The sequence below is a fragment of the Vulpes lagopus genome, chromosome 21, assembly GCF_018345385.1.
Source record: "Vulpes lagopus strain Blue_001 chromosome 21, ASM1834538v1, whole genome shotgun sequence".
Taxonomy (NCBI): Eukaryota; Metazoa; Chordata; class Mammalia; order Carnivora; family Canidae; genus Vulpes; species Vulpes lagopus.
The window spans coordinates 42,626,336-42,653,305 of record NC_054844.1 but is presented as its reverse complement, the minus strand read 5'-3'; the positions used below and the strand labels follow the sequence as shown (position 1 = coordinate 42,653,305).

The 26,970-nt window shown below is 58.6% G+C and overlaps 1 protein-coding gene and 2 long non-coding RNA genes across 14 annotated transcripts; 2 read left to right on the top strand and 1 right to left on the bottom strand.

Annotated features, from left to right (window-relative positions):
• Positions 1-1,505: 1,505 nt before the first annotated feature.
• Positions 1,506-20,536, bottom strand: ACVRL1 (activin A receptor like type 1). Of its 2 annotated transcripts, XM_041735973.1 has the most exons (11): positions 16,565-16,674; positions 15,910-16,066; positions 10,823-10,891; positions 10,038-10,289; positions 9,652-9,863; positions 9,299-9,398; positions 8,825-8,971; positions 8,323-8,598; positions 7,602-7,799; positions 5,076-5,206; positions 1,506-3,883 (listed from the first exon to the last, which is right to left on the bottom strand). In XM_041735973.1, the coding sequence occupies exons 3-11, from the start codon at positions 10,884-10,886 to the stop codon at positions 3,749-3,751; spliced, it is 1,515 nt and encodes a 504-aa protein (XP_041591907.1). In that variant the 5' UTR covers positions 10,887-10,891; positions 15,910-16,066; positions 16,565-16,674; the 3' UTR covers positions 1,506-3,748. The 2 variants fall into 2 exon arrangements, with proteins under 2 accessions (XP_041591907.1, XP_041591908.1); XM_041735974.1 differs by lacking the exons at positions 15,910-16,066; positions 16,565-16,674 and adding an exon at positions 19,968-20,536.
• Positions 10,088-14,140, top strand: LOC121479925. 2 transcript variants are annotated; one of them, XR_005984848.1, is made up of 3 exons: positions 10,088-10,216; positions 12,089-12,157; positions 12,513-14,140. It is a non-coding gene; the product is annotated as an uncharacterized LOC121479925 (long non-coding RNA). The 2 variants fall into 2 exon arrangements; XR_005984849.1 differs by having other exon boundaries at positions 10,090-10,216; positions 12,025-12,157.
• Positions 17,636-26,970, top strand: LOC121479924. Of its 10 annotated transcripts, XR_005984846.1 has the most exons (5): positions 17,648-18,501; positions 18,959-19,930; positions 21,614-21,701; positions 22,448-22,557; positions 23,649-26,970. It is a non-coding gene; the product is annotated as an uncharacterized LOC121479924 (long non-coding RNA). The 10 variants fall into 10 exon arrangements; XR_005984845.1 differs by having other exon boundaries at positions 17,636-18,501; positions 21,614-22,557; XR_005984842.1 differs by having other exon boundaries at positions 17,673-18,501; positions 22,451-26,970.

The following is a 26,970-nucleotide window of genomic DNA, read 5'->3' as shown; positions in this document are numbered from 1 at the left end:
GTCACCCCCACCCCCTGCCCACCTCCCCTTGCACCACCCCTAGTTCGTTTCCCAGAGTTAGGAGTCTTTATGTTCTGTCTCCCTTTCTGATATTTCCTACCCATTTCTTCTCCCTTCCCTTCTATTCCCTTTCACTATTGTTTATATAGGGAGGTTTCTTATTACACAGATGATCCTCTCTCTCTTTGTACAGGTAAGGGAATTAGGAGTCTGGGGTCCCCCAGGAAAGTAGGGCAAAACCTGCAAAGCAGTTAGTGGGTTTTCTTCCTCCATAGGCAGACGGGTTCTCTAGGCCCTACGTGGGGGACCGCGGCTAGGACACGGTGATCTCCCAAGGACTCTTCTAACCCTGGAGGGCAATGGGCCAATTCTCCTTTCTCTGACCCTGGGCCATGCGCAAGCACAGAGAGGACATCAGGGCGGGAATGTACAGACTGGGTCTGCAAGCACACAGGGAGGGGAAAGGCTGCCTTTGTAGGATGCCAGGACCGCTCTCATTTCCCCAAAGCTGGTCTACGAGGTCCTCTGGGAAGAAGGTCACCGCCTGGTTGGGGCAGGGGTGTAGGGGTTCGGGAGGGGGTGGGCTGCGCGATCCATGGACACAGGCACCGGGAGGCCTTAGCAGGCTCTAGGCATGAGGCCGCCTGGGGGTCTGCGGGGAGCAGGGTGGGCCTTCGGTGGTAGGAAGAATTAGGGTACCCCTTCTGCGGTTCCCTAGGAGGGCCTCTAATACAAAGACGCAGATTTTTCTAGGCTGGGAAGTCCGATGGATGAGTCCCCTCTTTCAGTACCTTTCTCCCCCAGGTTCTTCCTTGCCCCTAGGGGCAGGAGCGGGGCTGGGATGGGGGGTGGGACAGGTGGGGGTGGGACAGGTGAGGGAGGACAGGTGGGGTGGGACAGGTGAGGGGGACAGGTGTGGTGGGACAGGTGAGGGGGACAGGTGGGGTGGGACAGGTGGGGGGGACAGGTGGGGTGGGACAGGTGGGGTGGGACAGGGGTGGGGGTGGGACAGGTGGGGGGGTCATCCTTGGAAGCCCAGGATGCCAAGATGTGACCCCGAGGCCTGCGCGCTCCTTCCCATTCTAGGGGGGCCCCCTGGGGGCGGGAGCCGAGAACAGAGACTTGAGGCGGCCGGGTCCACGCGGCCTCCGCGCAAAGCCGCGGAAAGCTCCTGGCTCGGCGGCTCTCCGCTCTCCGGGGACAGTTCCTGCCAACCGAGGCCCGGGCGCAGCGCGCGCCGCCGCCGCTGATGCTCCCGCCCGGGAGGGCCCGCGGGTCCCCGCGCAGGGGCGGGGCGGGCGGGGCGGGCGCGGGGCTGCCGGCAGCCAGCAGAGGGCGCTGCCTCCAGGCTGCTCCCCGCCCGGACCGACCGCGGCCTGCGCGCCCCGGGGTCGGGGCTGCGCCAACGTGACCGCCCGGGAGGGAGGCCCGAGGCCGGCCCCGCTCCGCGTTGCCCCGCGCCGAGCCGCTGCAGAGGCGGCGGCCCCACAAGACTCCGCGGGAGCTCGAGATGCAACCGTGCTTTATTGAGGACCTACTAGGTGCTAAGCACGAGCTAAGCGCGCCCACGGCCAGTACCTCCAGGTAAGAGGCTGCACTCGGGCGGGGCACACCTGCCTGCGCCCACACAGGAGCTCCAGGGGCTTCCTCCCCTCCCGAGCCACTAGAGCCACCAGAGCCACCAGCCAGGCTCACCCAGCGCTGCAGCCCCTGACCTCAGACCTTCTCCCCCTCGGGGATTTTCCAGCCTCCACGGCCTTCAGATTCTGGCTGTGGAGCCCTCCCAGGAGAGCTTTGGCTGAGAAAATCTGGCACGAGGGTGGGGGGCGGGTGGAGGTGGGGAGAGGGGGTTTCTGGCTCCTGGGCTGGGTGGGTTCCAGTGTCAGGAGGATGTGAAAGCGCCCCCCCCCCCCCAGCTCATCTGAGGACCCAGCAGGCCCCTCTCACTTTTTTGTTTTCACCCAGTTTCACTTCCTGGTTCTCCTGGGCGCCTTGCACAACCAGGGGAGATAGGCCTGGGAAAGTGCCCCCGGGGGCGGAAGCGGGGCAAGTAAGCCAGCCGCCTGGGGAGGCTGTGCTGGGTCATTTACGCAGGAGGGGAGGAGGCTGTGTGTGTCACCTCCGGGGGGAGAACTGAGGGTCCTTCTCCAACCCTGCCCCAAGGGCTGCCATGCCAGGTCTTCCAGAGCTTGGGACTGACTGTCCGTGTCCCTGGCCTGAGCCCCCCCTTCCCCCCTCCCCGTCCCCCAACCCTCAGGCTCGACCTCCGATCCACCGACCTCCAGTCCATCTACCCGCCCAGGGTTTGGGGTAACGTCTTCATTGCATGGACATACACCCTTGACATTGCCAAATGCTGAACTTCCCGTGTGTTTCTTCACCGCCACCAGGTTCTTCCTAGACACGCACTGTCTGGGGCCTGGCCAAGGCTGTGGGCCTGGGCCTGGGCCAGGGGCCAGTGGAGAGCAGGAACCTGGGCGCTGGAGGCTTGCTGGCTGGAGCCAAATTTCTTCTGAGCCTTGGAGGCCCTGTGGGAAGGGAGGCCCTTAGCCCTACTGGGTCCTGGATGGAGAACGCTAAGGCACGGAGCGGGATGAGTGGCTGGTTGGCCTGCCAAAAGGCCCAGGGCTGTCTGAATCCACGGATGGCTGCTGGTTTGAACTAAGGCAGGAACTGGAGCTTGTAGAATCTGTCTACGAGGCCTTTCAGGCACTCCTGGCCTCAGATAAAGTTACTTTCAAATCCCCACCTTGGGGCAAATTGCCAGGGGCTGGGGCAAAAGGAGCCCAAGGGCCAGATGAACGGATCTGATGTGGGCTGAAATTTCAAAGACAATTAGAGCTGAAAAAAACCTCAAAGGGCATCAGGACTGGATCTCAATATGTAGATGAGGAAACAAAGGTCCTCGAGAGTGAAGGCCTCTTTCTTGTCACCTAGGGCAATTGCCCAGGACCAGGACCTGGGTCTCCTGACTCCCAGCGGAGCCATTCCCCAGGTCTGCTCCGCTTCAACATCTCTCTGGTTCTGAAAGTCCTGGGCCTCCTCCATCTGACCTACTACCTGCCCCACTGCCCTCTGACCCTGCCACACCTGCAGCAGGACTCCTTGGGCTTAATGCTGTAATAAGTGAGCTAGCACAGGAGTGGGGAAGGGGCCCAGGATCAGGCCCCAGCTCTCCCAGGCAGCTGGCACTCAGCTCACCCAGAAGACAGAGGCCCTAGGCCTCATGGAGCTGAGATACAAATCCACAGAGAGAAAATGATAGGCCCTGGGTGTAGGGCTTATGCCAGAGGCAGGCTGTCCACCGAAGGCTAGACAGGGCCCTGTGTCACCCTGGCAGCTCCGGTGGGGCCGTGAGGTTGACCAAGGGCAGGGGGTAAAGTGCAGGCCCGGGCTCTGGGCCCAGGACTGGGATTCCCTGGCCTGGCCACCCTGGCTCCGGGGGGCCTCTTTTGCATCCTGTCCTGGGGGTGGTAGGGGCTGCGCCCAGGGCATGAGGGTGGGGAGGGAGCCAGGCGTCAGGGAGCCTGCTGCTTTGAGCAGGCCAGACGGCGGGGGATCGGGTTTCAGCCCAGCTGTATTTTTGGCTGGATGAGCCGGCGGGCAGGCAGGGCCGCCCAAAGAGGGGCACCCTCCTCCCCAGCACACATACTCACACCTCACACTACCTCTACCCAGATAGGCCACGTCTGCCGCCCACCCCACGTGCGCTCTGCAGGCAGAGGGGAGTCTGGCTTTAGGCCTGGGGCTAGTGAATCACTTTGGGCTTCTCGAGACCGTTGCTCAGTTTCTGTAGTGTCTTCTTGATCCGCAGCGCAGTGAGGCGGGCGGAGGGGTTGGGGTACCAGCACTCCCGCATCATCTGAGCCAGGCCGGAGAGGACCTGCAGGGCCGAGAGAGACGCAGAGGAGAAGAAGCGGAGACGCGGGTCAGGGAAGCTGAGCAGGCGGTGACACGGAGGGTGCCCCAGGACAGAGAGACATAAGCAGGACAGAAAGGACAGGAAGAGGGAGATGGGAGTGTTGAGGATGGGAAGAGGAAAGCCTGCGAGGTGAGGGGGGGAATGGAGGCAAGGATGAGAGGAGAGACCCAAAGATGGGAGATGAAGGCAGTGGGGACGGGGGAAGGCAGCAGGCAGGCAGGAGGAGAGCTGGAACTCAGCTCTTCGGGCGCACCCGGGCCCCCTTTGGTGAGGAGTGTCTGTGGAACACCTTACACCCACCCCACCCACCTCCCCCAAGATCTGAGGATTGGGAGATGTGCAAGCCCGGGGGCTCCCCTCTGATGTCGGACCGGACCCGGCGTGGAGGGCGAGGACTCTCCCAGGGCCTCCCCCAGCCCGGCCTGGGCCCCCTGGAGGAGTGTCCAGGACGAAGCCATCCCAGGAAGCTCAGTGGCCCCAGAGTGAGCCAGCCTCTCCTCCATCCCCAAACTCAAGCTGGCCTGAGTGTACGTGTGTGTGCCTAGCAGCGCATATATGGGGCTGCTTGTGGATAAGCATGTTGTACAGAAACACGCGTGTGTCTATGCACATGTGCGTACATACATGTACATTCCTTCCTTCCGGAAACACTGGTCGAGCACTCATTTGTGTGCCAGCCCAGGGACAGATAACAGGGATATAAGGTGGCAAGGGAGACACGTTCTTCGTCTTCAGAGGGCCGAGTCTGGCATGGGTGCGCATGCCTGTGCATCTGTGAGGACGTGTTCGTGCAGAAGCGGTGCCCGCCTTTATGCGTCCACGTCCACGTCCATGTGTGTATGTGTCTTATGTGCATGTGGAGCGTTTTGAGAAAAAACCGAAAACAGCAGCAAGTTCAGAGCAAGAAATGCGGCAGAGAGGCTGACTCTTCGCCGCGAGATAGAAGGTTCTGAAATATCTCCGAGTAACCCAAATCTCGGGGGGTCCGCAGGCCAGGGATGTGGGAGGGAGGACCCAGGGAGGTACCCTGGCATCTCTCCTCCGGAATCCATGCAGGTGAAGCAGAGACCTCAGGTATGTGTTCCCGGGGCCAGAACTCCCAGCTGTGAGCCCCTACCCCATGGCATCCCCAGCCCCCCCACGGAGGCCTCACCGGGTCTGCGGCCAGCCGGTTGGGGATGGTGGGAGTCTGCTGATCAACACACACCACCTTCTTCATGTCCTCGAAGCTGGGATCATTGGGCACCACGTCATAGAAGGGTGGCCTGTAGTCCTCCACGATGCCTGAGGATGGCGGGGGGGACGGACAGTCACTCGGCACCCCAAGAAGACCCCATTCCATCCCGAGGAGAGCCTTGCCCCACCTTCTGTCCCAGGGTGCAGAAAACCAGTTGTCTTACCCGTGTCACCCCCAAGAGGGCCACGATAACATCATCAATATATTTTCAAAGAATAAGGATTACGGCTGTTGATTTTGCGCTCACCAGGTGCCAGGCATTGTGCTATGAACACTTTCATGCTTTATCTCGTTCGTCTTTGCGACAACCCCACGGGTATCACCGTAACCTCTATTTTCCAGATGAAGAGACTGATGCTCAAGGAAGTGGAGCCCAAGGTTACACAGCCAGGAAGGGCAGAGTCAAGGCCTGAACTCCTCTCGTCGATTCCTAGGCCGGACCCTGTTCCGGTCTCTCCACGCTGCCTCCCACCCCGGGCCTGGGCACCGCTCCCAGGCCCCAACTATCACAGATGCCCCATAAAAACACGGACTGGGCACGTACACTGTGCCAGGCACTGTCCCGACTGCACTGCATTAAATCCTCACAGCAACCCCGTAAGTCGCACTACCGGCTCCACTCTATGGACAATGCAACTAAGGCCAGAGGGGTGAGGAAACTCGTCTAAACGCACACAGGTAGCGCGTGACTGAGCTAAGATTTAAGCCCAGATGGTCTGCACATTCTTGACCTGGGAGCAGTGCCGAAGGGAGGGGAGCTGGCCTGCTGCTGGGGGACGAGGTGGCGCGAGGAGAAAGGGACTTTTTCCCAGGTCCATGTAACAGCCACCCTGTCCCAGAGATGGCACAGGCCTCGCTGCGTCCCCTCGCCATCCCTTAGCGGAGCCTTCTCAAAATGCTGCCTGGGGAGCTGCCCACAGCTCAGGCAGGAGAGGCCAAGCCCAGAGAAGGTGCCCCGGGCACCCTCCTGCTCCCGGCCTGAGGCTGGGGGCCGTGGCCACGCAGCCGCAACCTCAGTAGAGCCTCCGCCAGCTGTTCTCCCCGTGGCGGGCTTCCAGGCCGGCCCCTGTGCCGCTCCGGCCCTAATCAGCGCTGCACAGAGGCCTGAGCGTGTCTAATGGGCCTTTAATCAGCGCCGGGGCTGACACCAGATTACAGTGTTTATAATGCGCCACGGATCTGTGTGGGGCTTTCAGAGCTTCCCTCCGCCCCAGGAGCCTGCAGTCAGCCTTCCCGTTGGCCCTGGCCGGCCCAGCCTTCCCTTCCTGCCCGCACCGGTCCCTCCAGGTGTCCCCTTCTGCAGCCCCAGTCTTCAGAGCCTATGCAGGGAGTTCACATCTGAAGGGCCAGGAATCTGAGCCCCTAGAGAGTCTCCCACAGGGACTGGTGACCCCCTGGCCTCCACCTGTTGATGCTGAGGGTAAATGAGGCCTGGCATGGGGCTGGCTCCCAGCAGATGCTCAGGAAATGAGAATGTCCCTGTCCCCAAGGAACAGAGCACTCCAGACATATCTTGAGGTCGTTCCCGACCTGTCAGGACCTCCAGCAAGCCCTCCCCAGGGACAGCCGCCACATAGCCTGACGAGTCTCTCCACCTGGTCCAGAATACCACCCGTCATCCATACACGCACCCCCCCCAACCCCAGGCCAGGAGGGCACGGGCCACAGGGCTGCCCCCGAACTGGCCAGCAGGACTGAGGTCCCCCCACCTGCTCCCGGCCCCTCCAACGGCAGCCAAAGTCCCAAGGAGGCAGCGATAAGCAGGCAGCGCGGACACTCTCAGCGCCTGCATTTCTGTAGCAAAGAACCCGTGGCCTCCGCGTCACACCGCCTGGTTTCGGACCCCGGAGCTGCCCCGAGCCAGCTGCAATTCTCTACCTCGGCACCCTCACCTGGGAAGGGGCTGGTCTCGCTTTATTACGATAAACTGCCACTGATATTTACTGAGCCCCAGAGTAGCTCCAGATCCTGCCCGAGGATCATCTCGACAACTAGAACCATCTTAATTCTCGTTTTCAGGTGAAATTGAGGCACAGGGAGGTTAAGTAACCTGCCTGTGGTCGGGGGGCAAACCGGGAGCGGAATCCAGGCGGTCTGATTCCCAGCGCACGCTCTTGACCACAGGCCGATGCCAGCTTTGCCAGCACGGGATGTCGAGCTAAGATACTACACGGACACAGCATGACATCTGGCACACGTTTAGGCTCAAGAAAGCTTAGTTGCTACTGATATTTCTGTTATTACTACTTATCCGAGATTTCACAGCCAGCCTCCCGTCACAGCCAGGCTCACGGATTCAGAGTCACACCTCAAGGGTCACTCAGTTGAGCCCTCAGGCCACGGGTGCCAGCCGTGGCAGGAAGGCCCCTGTCTCCTGCCTGTCTGCCTGTCCACACGTCCGCCCCGTTCCTCCTTCCCTCCCCGTGCAGGGCAGGCCCTCACCGTTGACAATGGTCCGACGGGCAATCTCCCACAGCACCAGACCAAAGGCCCAGATGTCCGTCCACTTGTAGGACTCGAAGCAGTCGGTGCGGATCTGCTCTTCCAGCACCTCGGGGGCCATGTACCGCTTGGTGCCCACTCGCGGGTTGTTGCCGATGTCCAGGTAATCGCTGCCCTGGGAGTGCATCACAGCCAGGCCTGTGGGCACCGGGCCTGTCACTCCTGCCGCTCGCCCGAGCCCACAGACAGGGTGGCCCTGGAGGCTGGGGTGCAGGAGGCAAGGTGGGGATGGAGAGAGGTGGTGGGGCAGAGAGCAGCAGGCAGAGGGACACCTGCCCTGGGGCGGGCGGGGGACCGCAGCCCCCCCCGAGGACGCCTGTCCTGGCGACGCTCTGCTCGCCTAAGCGCTCCCCCAAGCGCCCGAGGACCCAGAGACACGGGCGTAGGCAAGGCCGGCGTCGTCATGCCTGTTTCCCGGGCGGACCCCCGAGGCCTGCTGAGGGGCGCAGTGCAGCCAGCGAAGCCGGGGTGAAACCCCGGGCTCCCGGCGCCCCGCCCCGTGCTCCCAACTCCCGGAGCCAGGGTGCTGTGCCGGAGGAGTCGGGCCTGCAGAGCCGCAAGGCAACCTGTGAGGCCAACGGGCGAGGGCACAAGCCAGCACATGCCAGCGAGGAGGGGTGCTCAAAGCCCGCCGGCCGCCGCCCGCGCACCCCGCACTCACCCAGGTCGGCGATGCAGCACTGCAGGTTGCTCTTGACCAGCACGTTGCGGCTTTTGAGGTCCCGGTGGGCGATGGCCGGCTTGCCCTGGGTGCCGAAGATCTCCACGTGCAGGTGGGCCAGGCCGCAGGCTGCGGACACAGCCAGCTTCAGGGCCAGCTGGGGCTCCAGCGTCTGCCTCTGCAGGAAGTCGTAGAGCGAGCCGTGCTCGTGGTAGTGCGTGATGAGCCACAGCTGCGTGCTCGAGTTGCGGGACGTCATGTCCGAGGCGATGAAGCCTGCGGGCAGAGGGTCGGGCGGCTCGGCCGAGGGGCGAGGGGCCAGGGAGGCTGGGCTGATGGGGGTCAGGGTCGGGGCTGGGGACAGAGGGTAGAGGGTCAGGGCAAAGCCGGGGCCACGGTGGACACTGGTCCGGCTTAGGCCAGAGAGGAAGCTGGAGTCGAGGCCGGAGCTGGGGGCCCCGGGGAGCCCTGAGGACCCCAGCCCCGAGCGCTCCCCACGTGCCTAGGATGTTGTCGTGTCTGAGCAGCACCGTATTGTAGATCTCGGTCTCCCGGAACCAGGACTGTTCGTCCCTCGAAGAGAAGATCTTGACGGCCACGCTCTCGCCGTGCCACAGGCCGCGCCACACCTCGCCGTAGCGGCCCTTGCCTGATCCGGTGGCGGGGGGGTGGGAGGGGTCACACGCTGGGCACACGCAGCCCCTGGGCAGGGCATCCCCAGAGGAGCCCCCCACCGCCTTGATGCTGTCCTGACCGCAGCTGCAGAACCCTCGATGAGGTTTCACCCGCTCCAGGCCCGCCCCCACTTGCCTTGCTACCCCCAGCTGCTGCAGAACCATCTAGCCCAGACCCTCTCCAGGCCACCGCCTACCCAGCAGCGTTCCCATTCGGGCCGGGCCTGCCCGGGACTCCAAGACCAAGAGCTCACTCACTCCCGCGAGCCCATGGGAGGCCCTGGGGCTCCCCCACTGCTCACCTACACATTCCACCAGGGCCACCTGCCGTGCCACTGTCCTCTGCACCAGGAAGGGGAGTCCTGAGCCACTGCCCGTGGTACAGTCGCTGTCCAGGAGATCCTAGGGGGCCCGGAGAGGCTGCTGAGAGGCCTCCACCTGGCCGAGCCTGTTTCTTCCTCCTAAAGCTGGGCCCCACTGCTGTGTCCCTACCTGCTCCAAACTTGCCCAGCGCCCACCCCCAGCCCCCACTCAGATCTCCAAGTGTTTGTGATTGTGCCTTTCTTGGCTGCCTGTCACTCGGCACCCCCTCTGATTCTGTGGCTCCTGCCTAGCCCCTCCCCTGCCCGTGTCCCAGGTTCCCCCAGGCCCATACCCCCAGCATGCTGTCCCCCTGTTCCGACGACTTCAGGATGAGGCTGGACTCGCCCAGCTCGCTGCGTAGGCCCCGCTGCTTCTCCTGCCTCCGCCGGACATGCCACAGGCCCAGGGCACCCAGGGCCACCAGGGCCACCACGGCCAGCACAGGGCCCAGGATCAGAGGCAGCTGGCCATCTACTTTCGGCTGCTCCGGAGGAATTTGGGTGGCTGGTGGAGGGGGGACACTGAGGCCCAGCTTCCACCAGGCCGGATCCCTCCCCTGACTCAGATCCCAGGGTCCCACCGCACCCACCCCCCATCCAGGCCAGAGCACAAGGTGGAAGCAGGGCAGGGAGGAAGGGTCTGAGAAGATGGGGAGGGCCTGTGGGGACCTGCACGTACCCTCCAGCACCAGGGACACGTTGTGGTTGCAGAGGGGGCTGTAGCAGCAGTAGTGGTTCACGAACTCGGTGGGGCGCCCCCGGCACAGCTCCTCGTGCAGGTTTCCGCAGCCCCGTTGCTCCTGGGGGTGTCGGCCCTCCTCCCGCACCAGCACGACCGTGCACCAGGTCCCCTGGCAGGTAGGCCCCCTGCAGTGTGGGCTCTCACACGTGCAGGTCAGCAGCGGGCCCCGAGAGGGCTTCACCGGGTTGCCTGGGAGACACACTGGAAGCTCAGCGCTGTGGGCCCAACTCCTGGGCGGGGCCCAACACCCACGTCTGACCCATTGCCCTTCCCTCTGACCTCTCAGACATACCCCTGAGGCCGTGGGCCTTTAGTCTCAGCCTTGGATGATCCTTCCAGAACCTTACCCTCTGACACGATGAGAACCAGGCTTCGTCCCCTCCCAGATCCGAGGACCTTCCCTCCTGGTTCTAGGCCTGGCCCTGGCCCTGGCCCCTGCCCCAACCCTGAGGGCTCTCCTAGGCCCTCCCTGCCAACATCCCCATTCTCTGCACCCCCCAGATACAGGTTCCCGCCCTGGAGGCCAGTAGGGCACCAGTCTGTGGATTCAGATCAGAACATTGAGGGCTGGGGCAGCTGAGCCTGCCTCCCACTCTCCAGCCAAGCTCCTGAGTACCCACCCCCCTCCCCAGCTCCTCAAATTCAGCCCCAGCAAGAGCTGACCCCAGCCAGCCCTTCCTCCATCCAGGTCCGTGTCCCCCACCTGCTTCCCTAGTACTTACCCTGGGTCAGGCCCCAGGCCATCAGTAGCATCAGAAGGCCTCTCCTGGGCGGGTCCAAGGTCATGGTCCCTGGAGAGGAGAGGGGGGTACCGTAAGATCCGTGAAATGTGTTCCCCTTGGTGTTTTTAGCCACCGACTGTGGGTTCCTCCCACCCAGAGGAAATCACTGGGAGTTTTGGGGGGGAGGCAGGGAGGCCTCCTCCCTACTCCCTGTGTCTGGCTTTGGGGCGGGGCCTGCAGGGGAAGTCCTGGTTCACTTCCCCATGGAAACCATCCTGTAAGGGGTAAAGGGTGGGGGAGCCATGTTTGAGTGACAGAGAGCTTGGGGGACTCCCAGCTATTTACCCCTGCTCCTGGGTTCAGACTGGAGGACACAGAGGGCACGGGCTGGGGTGGAAGGCACATGTCTTCAGCAGTCCCCTGCACCCTGTGTCCTCTGGCTCTTGCCCACCCCTCTCCCCGCGCCCCCTCCCCCAGGGCCCCCACCCCCTAGCACTGGCTGCCTCAAACATAAACAGGCTCCTGTCTTCACTTCCTGCCATTCAGGGTCCCGCCAAGCTGGGAACAGGAATCAAGATTGTTTAGATCGGGGTCCGGATAGAACGGGCAGGAGTCACGCACAGCAGAGAGCTCAGCGTGTACTCTCAGGGCAGGCAGGGGCGCTGCAGGCTCTGGGGGAGCCACCTGGGGCTGCGACACCCCATGAGAGAATTCTAGGGGGACACCTTGGGAACCACAAAGGCCAACCCCTTATCCTAGAGAAGATGGAGATCAAGGCTTAGACAGGGCAGGAGACTCCTCTGAGGTCAGCAGGATTCGGTGGCAGTACCAGGAGTACGCCCCAGGTGTCCCGACTGCCAGGCCAGGGCTTTCTCCAATCTGCCCCCCAATCCCGGGGGCAGCCTGGGTCTGAGCCCTCAGGTTGTAACGACCATACAAACCCTGAACAGCGCTGGCTCGTGCCAGGCATGAGGAGACCCCTCTAGGCCTCAGCAGAGTGCAAGAGGTCCCCTGCCAGCCATTCCCGGGCCCCCTTCCCTCTCCCTCCTTGCTGACCTGGGAAGGGCTGGGGGAGGGCCGGTGATGCGGGAGGGGAAGTGAAAGAGACTTAGACACTGTTTGACCTTCCATGGCTGGCTAAGGTTGAACTTTTCCAGAAGTTTGGCGGAGAGTGTTAGGGAAGTAATTCTGATCTGTGATAGTCCCCAACCCAGGTCCCAAGCCGTCTAGTGCTCCAGAAGCCACATCCTTCTTCATTTCTCAAAGGTTTCGAACAAGAAGATAAGGTCTGATGCTGCAGCAAGAAGGACTTTCTGAATGGTGGGGAGCGTGCAGGTGTGTCCCTGGGCCCTGATCCCCAGGCAGGGGCGGCTCACGTGAGGGAGGGGGAGCGTCTTCTGGCCTAACCGTGAGCCCGGGAGGGCTGGCTGGCGGCCTGGCGCTGCAGCAGACCCACAGTCTAAGAATGGTACCAAATGGAGATGCACGGGGCTGCGGCTCTGAGGGCAGGATGGTTGTTGGGGGGTGGCGTTCCCGGGCCTCCCTGGCTGGTGGCAGCTCTGGCCTTCCTGCCTGGGCTTCCTCTGCCCCAGAGGCCCAGGGCCGGGGGAGGAAACGGAGCCCTGGGCTGCTGCAGCTGTGTCCCCAGCCTCTGCTTGACCTCCTGCCTCTTGCCCCTCCGGCAGGCCAGGCGGTGAGGACTCCGCAGACACTCAGCAGTGGGGCGGGTGGCTGGGGAAGGAGCCCCAGGCAAGGCGGATTTGCCCCCAGGGGGTAGACGGGAAGCCATCTGTGGAAGCCAGGAGAAAGCGCGGGGCAGGAAGGAAAGGGTGGCTAACAGTAAGGATGGAAGCGGGCATCCTTTTCGGATCCTCTACCCACGCTTCCACCTCTCCGACCGTACCCCAGTGTACCCTCTTACCTACTTCATAATGCATCAGGAGCCCCTGAAGCACTTGGTTAAACATGCACATTCTTTGGTCTCACCCCTCCTTCCAAATTCTCATTTCAGTCCACCTGGGACCAGCAAGAATCATGCCTTTTAAAAAGTTCTCCAGGTAATTCTCATCAGTTTGCAAGGGTCCCACCACTTGAGAAATGTGTCCTACATGGTGCTAAGTCTGGTCCAGTGAAATGTGCAGGGGCCTGTTGGGTGAGGGGAGCAGGGTGCAGAGGGCAGAGACTCTCCCTCCCACCTGGGCACCTCTGCACCCCCCCAACACCCCGCCTCCGTGGGCAGAGAAGGGACAGACGGGCTAAACCTGGAAGCCAGGGACCTGGAGACCCTGCAGGGGGGCTGGTGTGACGGCTTTGCTCTCAAGCTTCCCTAGACTGGGCCACCACGTGGGGCGGGGGGGGGGGGGTGTGCAGACAGGATTTGCAGAATCTGACTCTGGTCTAATCTTGGGAAAATGGGAGGAAAATTGTGACTCTCCAGCTTTTAAACGAGCCCAGCACAAAGTCAAGTACAGGAGGCTGCTGAGTCCTGACTAGTCCAAACTCAAGAGCGTCCCTGAATGATTTGCCCAGACACCCGACTCCAGCACAGAGGCCTGGGTGGCATCCCTTCACTTCTAAGCAAAACTTCCTGAAAGATCTCCTGCTGACAGAAGCCTCACTGCCGGGATCCCTGGGTGGCTCAGCAGTTCAGCGCCTGCCTTTGGCCCAGGGTGTGATCCTGGCGTCCTGGGATCGAGTCCTGCGTTGGGCTCCCAGCATGGAGCCTGCTTCTCCCTCTGCCTGTGTCTCTGCCTCTCTCTCTCTCTCTCTGTCTATCATGCATAAATAATAAATAAAATCTTAAAAAAAAAAAAAGAAGCATCACTGCCCTTGGCCAGAAATCACAAATGCCAAACAGAATTTCAAACGTTAACTTGCTACTGTGAAATCTTTAATAATAAGAATTAACCTTCTCTGGGGGTGCCTGGCGGGCTCAGTGGTTGAGCATCTGCCTTTGGCTCAGGTCTTGATCCTGGGGTTCCTGGGATCGAGTCCCGCATCAGGCTCCCTGCATGGAGCCTGCTTCTCCCCCGGCCTGTGTCTCTGCCTCTCTCTCTCTGTATCTCTCATGAATAAATAAATTAAATATTTAAAAAGAAAAAGAATTTAACCTTCTCTGAATACTACTTATGTGCTAAGGACTCAGTCTTGACCGTTAATCTCATTAATCCTTCCAACAATCCAGTGGGGGAAACTGAGGCTCGGGGATGTTAATTTTCTTGCCTGTAATCGCCACGTGTGTCCCGATCAACTTAAATTGCTGGTAATAAATCCTCACTTGAATACTTTATTCCTCCAATTCTTTGGTGCTCAGTGAGTCCCTCAAAGGAGGAAAAAGAGCAAGTGGGTTTTGTGGACAGTAACAGATTGCACACAGCTGCTGTCATCACCGGGTGCCCGATGCGGGTTTGTGTGGATGTGAAGACAGAAATCATCTGCTCACTGTAGGCTTAGTCCTAAGTGGGAGAACCAGAGTAGGGGGGCGCTCGGAAGGTGGCGGTCAATCCCTTTCTCCACAGCACACCTGAGGATTGTCCCAGGGCTGGAAGAGCCTCGCTTGGTGTGTCAGTAGGTCTTAGCTGAACAGCAGAGGGTTAGACTGAGCTACTAAACCCAGGCTGCCCCTTACCATACACGTAACACTTTCATGGGCATCACGGCCCTGGCCCCTCAGGGTGGTGGGATGTAGCATCAAGCCTGGATTTTTGGGTCATACAGAAGGCGCAGGCAGCACCATATGGCACAGGGGTCAGGATCATGGATACCTGGGTTCAAATCCTGCCTCTGCCACTTAGAGCTTTGAGATTTGGGACAAGTTACTTAAACTTTCTGAGGCTTAGGCTTCCCCCGCCCCCCAAAAAAAGAGGATAACAGGACGCCGGGGTGGCTCAGTGGTTGAGCCTCTGCCTTTGGCTCAGGGCATGGTCCCCGAGGCCTGGGATCATGTCCCACATCGGGCTCCCTTCCAGGAGCCTACTTCTCCCTCTGCCTGTGGCTCTGCCTCTCTCTCTGTGTCTCTCATTAATAAACAAATCGAAATCTTTTTAAAAATTAGAATAACAATAGTGCTCATTTCAGGGAGACGATATAGAAAAATTATTTAGTAGAACACTAAGTGGCACACAGTAAGCACCTAACAAGTGCTACCAAAAACCCAACAGCACCATTTACACCACCCATGGGGCTTTGGACGAGTGACTCAGGTCTAAAACTCTTTTCCATTCAATAGAAGGGGCGTAATATATCTCTCCTGCTAAATTGTGGCCAGAAAAATATAGGTAAGTTATATCTAAGAAAACATAGTAAGTACTCAATAAGTGATAATCTATTTTTACTTCCCAATGAGATGGGAAGACATGCAAGTGGGGCAGTGAGGGATCAGAGAGGGTAGATCTTGACTCAGCCAGAAGCTACCCCTATGGAGAGGGTGGTGCTATAGTTCACTATGCCCTTGTCCTTCCAGAAGAAAAGGGGGTGGGTGGCCAGCCCGGAGATGCTCTAGACAGCACTGACCTCTAGGGCTGGCTGAAAACCTGGGGTCCCAGCCTTCAGGGAGATTGGGAAACCCTCTGGCCTGGATCCCCAGGGAAGGCCACTGCATGGGCATTGTCTGACCATGCAGGGTTGGAGGTGAGGTTTATAGGGTGGCATTACAGCATCAGATTCCTTAAGCAAGAACTGCAAAGGCTGGTCCCAGAAAGGTGGGCTTCAAGGGGAGGCTCAACAGGGTTGGAAGTCGACTCTCACTCCCAGGTTAGGGCAGCCGCCTGGAGGGACACGTGACCCCTTCTTTGTGAAGAAGAGCAGGACTCCCTTCTGCCCATTTTACAGATGAGGCTAGAACGGAGAAGTAAGTGACCGGCCCCAGGAGCCAGCCGTTTTCTGATTCGCAGCCCAGGTTCGGCCCAGCCCGCTCCTGTCTCTCAGATGGGGTCCGAGGCCGAGGCGCTGGGAAGGCTCGGCGCGCTACGCGAGGAGGGGGGACTGACCCTACGGCGACCCCTCTGAGGGGCTCTCGGGGATCTGCCCGAGGGGTGGGGGGGCGTGGGCTGCGGCGGGGGTCAGGCCGCCCGCGGACCCGCACTCACCTCTGGGCGCCTCCCCTCCCCGGCGGCGGCCACGGCAGCACCGGCGGGCGCTGGACGGCGGGCGCGGGGGTGCGCGGCGGCCCCGGGCGGCGCTGGGGCCCGGGAGGGGCTCGCTCGGCGCGGACGGCGCAGCGGCCTCCCGGGACTGGGAAAGGGGCTGGAGCAAAAACGTTCCTTATTCCAGCGTCTTCCTGCCTGGCCCGGCTCCACCACTCCCTCCTAATAAACCGTTTCCTATTGCCCAGCTAGCTGACGGGCCGCCCGCTCGCCCCTCGCTGGGGCCGCGGGCCCCGAGCTTCCCCCGCGCCGCTCCCGACCCCGGACCCCAGGGCACCGCCACCCTCGGCTGCCCCCCGCCCCGCATCGCGGCGGCGCCCCCGCCCCGAGCCTCCCACATCCGCCTCCCCGAGGGGGCGGGCCTTGGACTCGGGCCGCGGGGGGTCCCGTGGGAGCCAGGCCCGGAGCCCTGGGGCCGGGAGCCGAGGCGGAGGCGCGGTCTGAGGACTGGCCGGGGAGGGGATGGACAGGGAGGCCAGGGAGGCGCCCCCTCCGGCTCCCAGCCGCGGAGGGGCGACCTGGAGTCTGGGACTGCGGGGGGGGGGGGGGGGGGGGGGACAGCGAGGGAAGGACCGCGGAGAGGGGGAAGGGGACTTACCTGTCCTCCCACCTTCTCAGCCCCTGGTCCTGGACCTCGCAGGCTCAGAGCCACCGAGGCAGAGTTTGGGGCTGGCGGGGTCCCAAATGTGTTAGCCCCGCCCCCTCCACCCCTACCCCCGCCCTCGAGGACGCCCCACTCGTCCAAATCCTGCAGCCTCCTCCCTCCTGCCCCTTCGCCCCTCTTGTTCACTCCTCTCTTCCGCAGCCTCTCTCAGCTCAGCGCTGGGTAAACAGGCCCAGATGGGGCTGCTCCGGGTCAGTGGTGAGAACAGCAGAGCCTCTCCACCAGCCCCGCAGCTCAGGGACAAGGACGCCTCGCCCCACACGCTTGGCCAGATGCAGGGAGAGGCAGGGACTGCTCCCTTCCAGGCGGGCTCCTTACCCCCGCAAATGGAGACCCACTGGAACCTCTGTGGGGGCACCCACGGGGCAAGGCAGACAAGGCCTTGGGGAGGGGAGCACAATGGCTCTTCCTCCTGATTCCCTTGCCAGGCTCCTAACGCCGACATCATTGTCTTGCTTGGCTCCAACCACTGTGTGCACCCTGAAGGCAGGACTTCTTTTCTGGCCTCCTGGGTATGCCCAAAGACACCGAAGTCTGGGACTCCAGACTGGTTGCATAACCTTAGACAAGTGATCCCTCTCCATGCCTCACTCTCTCATCTGCTAAATGGGCACAATCAGCAGTGCCAGCCTCATAGGGCCAGTGTGGGACCGAAAGCACGGATGGTTATCTCAGCGCAGAGTGAAACGCCGGCTGGCTGTGCCCGCCACGGGGTAGGCCCTCCATGAACATGGGACACTAATAAATGAAAAAGCTGGAGCGGTGGTCGCCTCAGAGCCAAGTGGGAAGAGTAGGTATTGGAAGCAGAAGTGGACCCCTGAGGTGTCTTCTTCTATGAAGATGGTGTAAAATGGGCCGGGGCCCCCCACCCTGTGCTGGGACTAGAGGTGGGGGAGACATCAGACGAAGGTTCCGCCAGCCATCAATTGCTGACTGACCTCACTTCCTCTGCTGAAACCCTCCCCAGCCCCCACCCCACAGCTGCTTCACAACTAGGGAGCCTTGTGAATTCCAGAACCAAGGCACACCCAAAATTCAGTGTCAGGACAGAGCTGTGTCCTGCAGCCAATAGGAAGTACTATGGGATTACGGTATCTGCTCTTTCAGATTATAGCGGCCACTTCGCAGTGTGGCCTCCTGTCCATCTTTCATACCCGCTCTCCCCCCGCCCGGCTCTGGCTTCTGATAAACCTCTCCCAATCCCAGCCCATGGATCTCTGTCCTGCGCGGTGGAAGTGGGGGCTTCCCCAAGGGAAGCATTCAGTGTGAGACATGCAGTGAGAACTGCAACAGTGACGCGGCTAGCGCTGAGTCGCTGGCGAGAGTCAGTGGGGACGGGGGACTTTATCCGGGAGGGAGTCATGAAACAGATCAAAGCAGGGTCGGGTTTGGAGCAGGGAGACAGGGTCGGATGGAGACCCCCCCCTCGCCGGAGTGCTGAGCCCTCTGGACACTGGCTGGGGCTCCCTAGGGCTTCTGGTGACCCCCGTGCATTCTGTAGCACACAGAGAACCTGGGGATGGCTTCGGAGGGGGGATGCGGCGTTGGAGAAAGCCCTGGAGACTCAGCCCAATGAGGAAAGGGAAAAGGAATTACAAACTGTGTCCAAGTGCACAAAATTAATTACTCAGAAGGACCAGCTGTTCCCAATATTCAGTGAGGACAGAACAAGAGGAAACAGGGTGAAAGGGCTAAGATTTGAATTTAGATATTGAGAAGGATTTCCCTATGGTGTGTGAAGCAGAGGCCTGGAGATCCTAGGAAGGGTTCGTGGGATGAGCCTCCAGGGCGTTCTGACCTGTGGAAGGCAGGTGACGTGGAGTCCGGCATGGAGGCAGGAGACTGGACAACTTGAGCTTTCAGAACCAGCTGTGAGTATTGGGTTCGAGCATCGCTCTTGACACCAGAGCAGAGCCAACTTCATGGGTATCGACCCCTGCAGATGCACGGGCCCCCCCGGCGTGGCTTATGGCTCTGCTGTTGCCGTCTTGAAGTTCTTAATGATGTTTGAACAAAGGGCCCAGCCTTCTCATTTTGCTCTGGGCCCCACAAATGATGTAGCTGGTTCTGCACCAGGATGAGTAGGAAGCAAAAGCAAGGGCGGGTGGGGGGTGGTAGTTAGCAGAGGGTGAGCTGGCCTTTGCTTCATTTAAATTGCAGTGTGGGAGATTTAGATCAGCCAAGCTCGGGATTTTTTTAAATGTAAGAGACACGGAAGCAGTGGAACGGGGTCCTACTACCTGAGGAGGAGAAAGAACTGCGGGTCTCCTTTAGGAGAGAAGTGGGGCAGGTACCCATGAATTCCGTTTGTCCCTCTATTCAACACAGAGGACAGAGTGAGCTTTGTGGGCTGGACGCAGCCTGAGTTTTGCCCCGAGGTGGAGGGAGGAGTGATCTCTCTGGGTCTCCAGCTCTCAGCGCAAGCACAACGTTATGTCCTGAAGACAGCGGTAAACCAGGGGTCGTGGGGCCTGGGTTTCAGGCCTGGATCACCCCTCTGGGCCTCACTTTCCTCCTCTTTACACGGAGGGGTTTAAACCGGATACTTCCAGAGTTCGTGCCCGGCCTTCTATTATCTTGTTTGGCTCTAAGATTCAGAAAATGGCCTGGTCCCATGCCCGGGGGTCACAGCTCAAGTAAGAAAGCAGTGTGGTGGGTGCTGGGGTTTGGAGAGGGTGGGGAGCCAGAGCTCGCCAGATTGCCCGACTTGGAGCCACCAAGTCACCCTCCTCTTCCTCTCCAGCTCCTCCAGGATGTCCCCTGGACGGGTTCATCCGCTCCTTGCCTACCCCTGAACCCTCAGGATGACTCATCTCAGGATGGAACCTCTTAAGGAAGGGATGGCATGTCAGGGCAGCCGTCTGAGAGGAGGCGGTGCCCACACAATGCCTCAGGGGGAGTTGGCACGCGGCCTGGGCTCTGCTGAGAAGCTGCTCCGCACCACCCGCTCCGGGGCAGGCCAGCGACCCCTGCACTGCCCCAGCCCCGCCACCCTGCTCAGCCTCCTGAGGCTCTGACTCCGCCACCAAACCGGCCCCACCACTGCGGGCAAGAGTGGGGCTTGGACTTGGAGTCCCTGCGTGTGAGCCTTTGTCCCCACACCTGCGCCAGGCGCTGACAGTTCCTTCTGTACCACACCCGGGAAGAGTCCCCTACCAGCCGTAAGACCCGCGCAGATGTCCCGGTTGTGCAAGAGAGGGAGGCCGGGCCGTAGGGTAGGAGAAAGAGCGCGAACCAGGAGTGAGGAGACCGGAGGCTCCGCTGTGCCACGGGGGCCTCGGTTTCCTTACCTGTTCAAAGGTGAGTACTAGTGCCTCTTCTCCTGAGAGGTACTTACCTGAGGGCTTGTTACCCAGATGAAGGTGTAGCCACTGCAGAGGACTTTGAAGGATGAAGGGACCGTTCTGAAAAAAAAAAATTGAGAAATCCCAAATAAACACAGGGTGAAATAAAGAAACGAGATACTGCAGAGAAACCTAATACTGAGGGGCACCTGGGTGACTCAGTCGGTTAGGTGTCTGCCTTCCGCTCAGGTCATGGTCCCAGGGTCCCCCAACTGAGTCCCTCATCAGGCTCCCTTTTCATCGGGGAGCCTGCTTCTTTCTCTCCCTGTACCCCTCTACCCTGCTCGTGCTCTCTCTCTGTAACTCTCTCTCAAATAAATAAATCAAATCTCTAAAAAAGAAAAAGAAACTTTATAACGAGAAGCACCTGTGTCCACCCCGCCCCTCTTGCTACAGCCAACCCTCTTCCCAAAGTCTCAGCTATTCCTTTCTCTGACGTTTACTTTGCTGACTCTAAATAGTCTCTCCATCTTTTTTTTTTTTTTTTCAGCTTTGTTGAGGTCCAATTGACAAATAAAAATGTAAGATATCTGAAGTGTGGGGCAGCCCGGGTGGCTCAGCGGTTTAGCGCCGCCTTCAGCCCAGGGCGTGACCCTGGAGACCTGGGATCGAGTCCCACGTCGGGCTCCCTGCACGGAGCCTGCTTCTCCCTCTTCCTGTGTATTTGCCTCTCTCTGTGTCTCTCATGAATAAATAAATAAAATCTTAAAAAGAAAAAGATCTCTGGAGTGTGTATCATAACAATTTGATGCATGGTGCATTCTTCCCATCAAAATAACACATCCATCACCCCCATATTTATCTTTTTGTTGTTGTTCTTATTGAGAAGTTTTTTGGTGAGTGGAATTGAAGTTCTGCATTCTTAGCTAACGTCAATTATACAACATGGGGTTATCCACTACAGCCACCGTATTATGCATTAGATCCTCAGACCTTCTTCATCTTCTAGCTGATAGTTTGTACCTTTTCACCAACCTCTCCCTACATCCCCCACCCCTCAGCCCCAGCAACCACTTTTCTACTCTCTGTTTTATGAATTTGCCTTGGTTTTGGATTTAACATATAAGTGACACCGTGCAGTGTTTGTCTTTCTGCTGCTCCTACATTTGAAAGCTTCAGGCATTATATATTTTTAAAGGTTTTATCTTTAAGTAATCTCTACACCCAACGTGCGGCTAGAACTCATGACCCTGAGACCAAGAGTCACCTGCTCTACCGACTGAGCCAGCCAGGAGCCCTCAGCCATTATTTCTTTTTAAAAGATTTTATTTATTTATTCATGAGACACACAGAGAGAGGCAGAGACGCAGGCAGAGGGAGAAGCAGGCTCCATGCAGGGAGCCCGATGTGGGACTCGATCTCAGGACCCCGGGGTCATGCCCTGGGCTAAAGGGAGGCGCTCAACCGCTGAGCCACTCAGGTGTCCCTCAGCCATTATTTTAAAGCTTCAGGATTTAGGCCATTTATTTGTTTTTGTTTTGTTTTGTTTATTTTCTTCTTCTCTTTTTTTTTTTTTTTCAAAATTTAGGCCACTTAGATTCTCTTCCTTTTATTTCCCTTGTAATTATTGATCATTATATTATTATTTTATAAGTTTAAGTAATGCATCTTTAGTTCTTATTCTATTGGCGTCCCACAGTATCTCGTGACTCTTCGCTAATTAAGACTCCGCACCCTTCCCCAGAGCTGCAGTTGTGCTACCGTGAAGGAAGACGTGTTAAGTTGAGGTGAACATCTTGTTACTGGGGGATGTTCGGTTGAAAGATCTTTGGAGGTGCCTTGAAGGTCTGGCTGAGTGTTTAGGATGACACCAGAGTTCATCAAGACTTTGGCCCACTCTAAAAAGTAGATCCCAAATTTGTGGGGTGAGGGTAGGCAGAATTGCCCAGCAATGGGGTGGAGGCCTGGTAGGCTCTTGGGTGGTGCCAAGGGGACCCTTACTGCCTAAGGAGAGAGTCTGTGGGGTTCAGGGGACTATCCCCAATGGGGAGGGATTGGTATTTGGACAAGGAGCGGCTCCCCAGGATTTGAGAGCTGGTAATGGCCCCAGCGGGGAGAGATTGTTTGAAAGAGGGTCTGAGCGGCTGGGTGAGGCCACAGGCCAGCGGGATTTCCTTCGGCTCCAGCCACTCGGGTGGGTGGGACCGGATTGCTGGAACTGGACACAGGAATCTGCCTTTGTTTCCAGCTGGAGGGGAAATGCCATAAATCCTGCCCCTTTCCCACCCCTCCGGCATCCGTGCCCAGGCTCTGTCCTTGCAGGACCAGACAGCCTGGTACGGAGGGCCGTCAGCAAGTTCTTGATTCTAGGGCCCCCTCATCTGAAGTCCTCTGCCCCAAATTCCCCGAAAGCAGATCATGGGCACGGATGTAGGAAATAGTGGTTGGGAGGTATCCAAGGCTGGTCTGGAGTAAATAGCCACAAAGCAGGATTTAGGTTTTGACTTGCTCTACTCTCTCCTTTCCCTCCGAGGAGCATGGCTTTTCAGCGAGGTCCAAGGGTGAACGAGGCCCCCCCGCCCCCACCAAGGCCCACTGCAAGTCGCTGAACAGACCACAACTCGGAGCACGGTCACCTGGGCAGTGCGTGGTGCAGACGGGACCCCAGGGAGGGAGAACCTGCCTTTATTTCCCCCTCTGTCAGTGGGTCTGTGTGCTTGTGTACCTGTGTGATGGGGTGGGTTCGTGTGTGCTTTGCCGGGGCTGGGTGGGCAGCCGGCCTGTGTGTACTTCTGTGCCTGGGAACCTGCAGGCCCCTGTGGGACCCTGGCTGGCGGGGCATTGGCCATGCTGTTGCCCATGTGACTGATGCAAGTGGCAGGGCCCCTCCCACGCCAAGCCCTGCCATCAAGTCCTCCCTCCAGACATGGCACCTTCCTCACCCAGGGTCCCCCTGAGGAAAGGGAGCAAAGTGTGCAGCTCTGATTCTCTGCAGGAACCCCGGCCAGGGGGTTTGTCAGCGAGGCCAGCTGAAATCTGACGGGGAAAATGTCCTCAGAGGTCAGGGAGAGGGATGGGGGGGTGAGGAGGGAAGCAGGGCCTCGTGGTTGGTGTGGTAAGACGCATGGGTGTTTCCAACCATTTAGAAAGTACGACTGCTGGAGGGGAGGGAATCCTGTTCGGGTGCCCCAGTTTGGAAAAAAAAGGGGGCATAAACCAGTGATCCCCACCTGCCCCTCTGTCCTCCCTACATACGTGCACTCCCCCACCCTCTCTGGGCCCAGCAGCACTTTTCTGGGGCATGCCCTGGGATGAGCAGGGACACCGTGGCTCCTGTACCAGGACAGGCCCTACGAAGAGGAAGGAGATGATAAAGGGCCCTCTGAGCCTCCCAGACCTTGGTGGAACCTGAACTCCACTCTCCTCTATACACGTTTATCAAACCTGGACAGGCTGGGCTCAAAGCCAGGGACCAGGGAGACAAACTCAGCTTCTGCCCATGCAGGAGTGAGGGGAGGGTGTCCCAGGAGTCCTCACAGGTCCGGCTGACATCCCAGGGTGTCCAGAAGGCCAACTTCTCAGTCCCTTCTGTAGGATCCCCCCCATGGGGCAGGGGGAGGGTGGCCAGGGGCATTCAGGGGGCAGGCTGGGCAGCCATCAGTGCAGCGGGGCGCAGAGCTCACAGGAGCTGGTCTGGGAAGGCTGTCTGGAAAAAGCATGCGTTTCCCCTTCAGGGCCCACCAGATCAGCATCCTGGAACCACCAGGAAGGCTACAGGGTTCCAAGGATGGGTCCACTGGCCTCCCCCATGGAACAGCCCCCTTGGCCACACCCTGGCCCATCAGCATAGACACAGAACCTATCGTCTGCTGGGCACTGACTGCTGGCCTGGGCCACGCACAGTGCCCAGCACACCTCTCCTGTTTGGGCTGCAGGAGGACCCGGGGAAGCAGGGATTCCATATTATCACCACTTGAGGTTACAGATGAGGAGACTGAGGAATGCCTGGGTGGCTCAGTGGTTGAGCATCTGCCTTCGGCTCAGGGCGTGATCCCGGGGTCCTGGGATCGAGTCCTGCATCGGGCTCCCTGCGTGGAGCCTGCTTTTCCTTCTCCTCTGCCTGTGTCTCTGCCTCTCTGTGTGTGTCTCTCATGAATAAATAAATAAAACCTTTAAACAAAACAAAGAAACAAACAAAGAGACCGAGGCTGCGAGCAGTCCCTGGTCACAGAGACAGTCAGAGGTGGGGCCAGGATCCAAGCCCGGGAGCTGCCCTTGGCCGAGCCCAGCCAGGGGCCTGGGCCTGAGGCCCTCGGCCTCTGCTGACATGTGAAAGCTGCAGGAGCCGGGCTGGCGGGGAGCAGCGGGGATGCTGGTGGAGAGGCTGACGTCGGCTTCTTTCCTCCCTGGGGCCTGAAAGGCTGGCAGCTGTGAGAGGATTAGAGGTAAATGGCTTGGCCTGGGAGGAGCGCTTGCGGGACTGCAGGCCTGTAACTGGAGCGGCCCAGGCTGGCCAGGGCCAGACGGTGGTCTCCAAGGTGGAGAGGCTTGCCTCTGCTGGAAAATTGACCCCCACCCCCGCCCCGAGCCCAGATCCAGCCCAGATGCAGCCCACACTAGCGGGAGGGAGGGAGAGAGCCACGGGGGACTACTTCTCCGGTCCTGAAGATGCCCAGGCTGCCCCTGCGCCCTAGGACAACTCAAGCCTGTGGGACATGGCAGGGAGAGGCTGAGAGAGGACAGTGGTGATGCTAAGTGGGGGACAATGCAAAGTGCTCCACGCTCACTGAACACTCCCAGCGGCCCCGTGGAACGTGCTTTCGTTACCTCCGCTCGAGGTGGGAGAGGCGGAGGCTCAGAGAGGCTCAGTGACTTGCCCAAGGTCGCCGGCCAGCTCCTAGGCTGAGCGTGCAACCACCGTGCTGTTCCAAGCCCACAGATGTAGCTTCTTTCCCTGGCTTCCATGGGAGGAAGGGACTCGAACTCCATCCCGGAGGCCTGGAATCAGCTCGATCCAACTTAGTTCCCCACGGCCCTTCCACGGCACCTCAAATCTTGGTAGCATTTTACAGTTTACAGTACGTCTTCACCATGTTATCCAACGGATCTCTCCCCAAACCCTGTCTCCTCCCATTAACAGACGAGAAAACAGGGGCGAAGGGAACTTAAGTGCCGTATTCACACAGGGAGGAAATGATCAATTAGCCTTGAACTAGACTAATGGACTGGAGTGGCCCAGTCCACCATACTTGCCTTCAGAAGCCTCCAGCAAAGGGGCACCTGGGTGGCTCAGTAGACTGAGCGGCTGACTCTTGGTTTCAGCTCAGATCATGATTTCAAGGTCACGAGATCAAGTACAATGTCGGGCTCCATGCTTAGCAGGAGTCTGCTCCTTTCTTTCCCTCCTCCCCACTTGGGCTTTCTCTCTCAAATAAATCAATCTTAAAAAAAAAAAAAAAAAAGAACCCTCTGGGAGAAATCATGCACTATCTAACCCAAACAAGTCGTTGTCACTTCAAGGTGTCTGCGTGCTTTCCCCTATTCAAAGAACAGGTTTATTTTTCATTTTTTAATTTTTCAAAATTTAGTAACACATGACTAAAAAGTCAAAACGTTCTGTGCAGAATAATCCCCAAGTAATTTATGTAGATGCTCCACCTCCAGGAAGATGGGACATAACTCCCCACTCCTTCAGTGTGGGCTTCACGTAATGACTTCCTTCCAAGAGGCACGCTGTACAAAGGGGGAAGGAAGAGTGACATCACGGGGAGAAACCTGACAAACACGGCTTCAGGCAGGTGACCAAGGCTCCCTCACCGTGACGTTCATAGCACGTGCCCTTCCTGTGATGTGATGAGAATGGCACGTCACCCCTGTGGTCTTCCTCCTGAAAGCTCATAACCCCAGTCTCATCATGAGAAAAACATCAGACAAATCCCAACTGAGGGATTTTTCTGCTAAATACCTGATAAGTATGCCTCAAAATTGTCAAGGTCATCCGAAACAAGGAATATCTGAGAATCCGTCACCATCAAGAGGAATCTACAGCAACATGACAACTAAATGTAATGTATCGTGGTTGGAATTCCGGATAGAAAAGGGACATTAGGGAAAATCTAAGGAAATCTGAATAAAGGTTAGACTTCAGTAACAATGATGTATTAATGTTGGTTCATTGGCTGTTTTTTTCTTAAGATTCATTTATTTATCCATGAGAGACAGAGAGAGAGAGAGAGAGAGGCAGAGACACAGGCAGAGGGAAAAGCAGGCTCTTTGCAGGAGCCCGATGTGGGACTCGATCCCAGATCCCAGGGTCACAAGCTGAGCCACCCAGGCGTCCCCTGGTTCATCAACTGTAACAAATATACTATACTCGGGTCAACAATAGAGGTCGCGAGTGGAGGGCGTATGGGAACTCTGCACCATCTCCACAACTCTTCTGTAAATCTAAAACTGTTCTAAAAAATAGAGCTGATTTTTTGAAAAGTCAAAAGTCTCAAAAAAATACTCGGTGAAAAGTTTCCCTTCTGCTCTTAGAGGTCAGTTGCTCAGTCATCTTCCTGAGCAAAGGGCCGTGTTTCTTCCCGGGAAGGTTCCGCGAGGCAGGGCCCGGCCTCCACCCCTCGCTGGCTGCCTCTCAGCCGTGGTCTCTGTCAGTTTCTAGTGTGTGACCCCAGCAATTCCTTACCTCTTCTGTGTCCCGTGTCCTCGAGGATAAAATCCTCCTAGGATTATTGGGAGTGTTAAATGCACTAATATATATAGTAAGCACCTTATAAACGGTTGCTTTTATTATTACAAATAAGCAAACAAATGTATTTATGGAGCAAATGTGTTAAAAAAAAAAATACCCAGGGTGGGGGTGGGGGTGCCTGGGTGACTGGGGGTTGACAGTCTGAGGGATCGTGGTCCCAAGATCATGGAGTTGAGCCCTGTGTCGAGCTCTCAGCTCAGCTCGGAGTCTGCTTGTCCTGCTCCTTCCCCCACTCTCTTTCTCTGTCTCTCTCATAAATAAAAATAAAATCTTAAAAAAAAAAAAAAAAGGAAAAAAGAAAA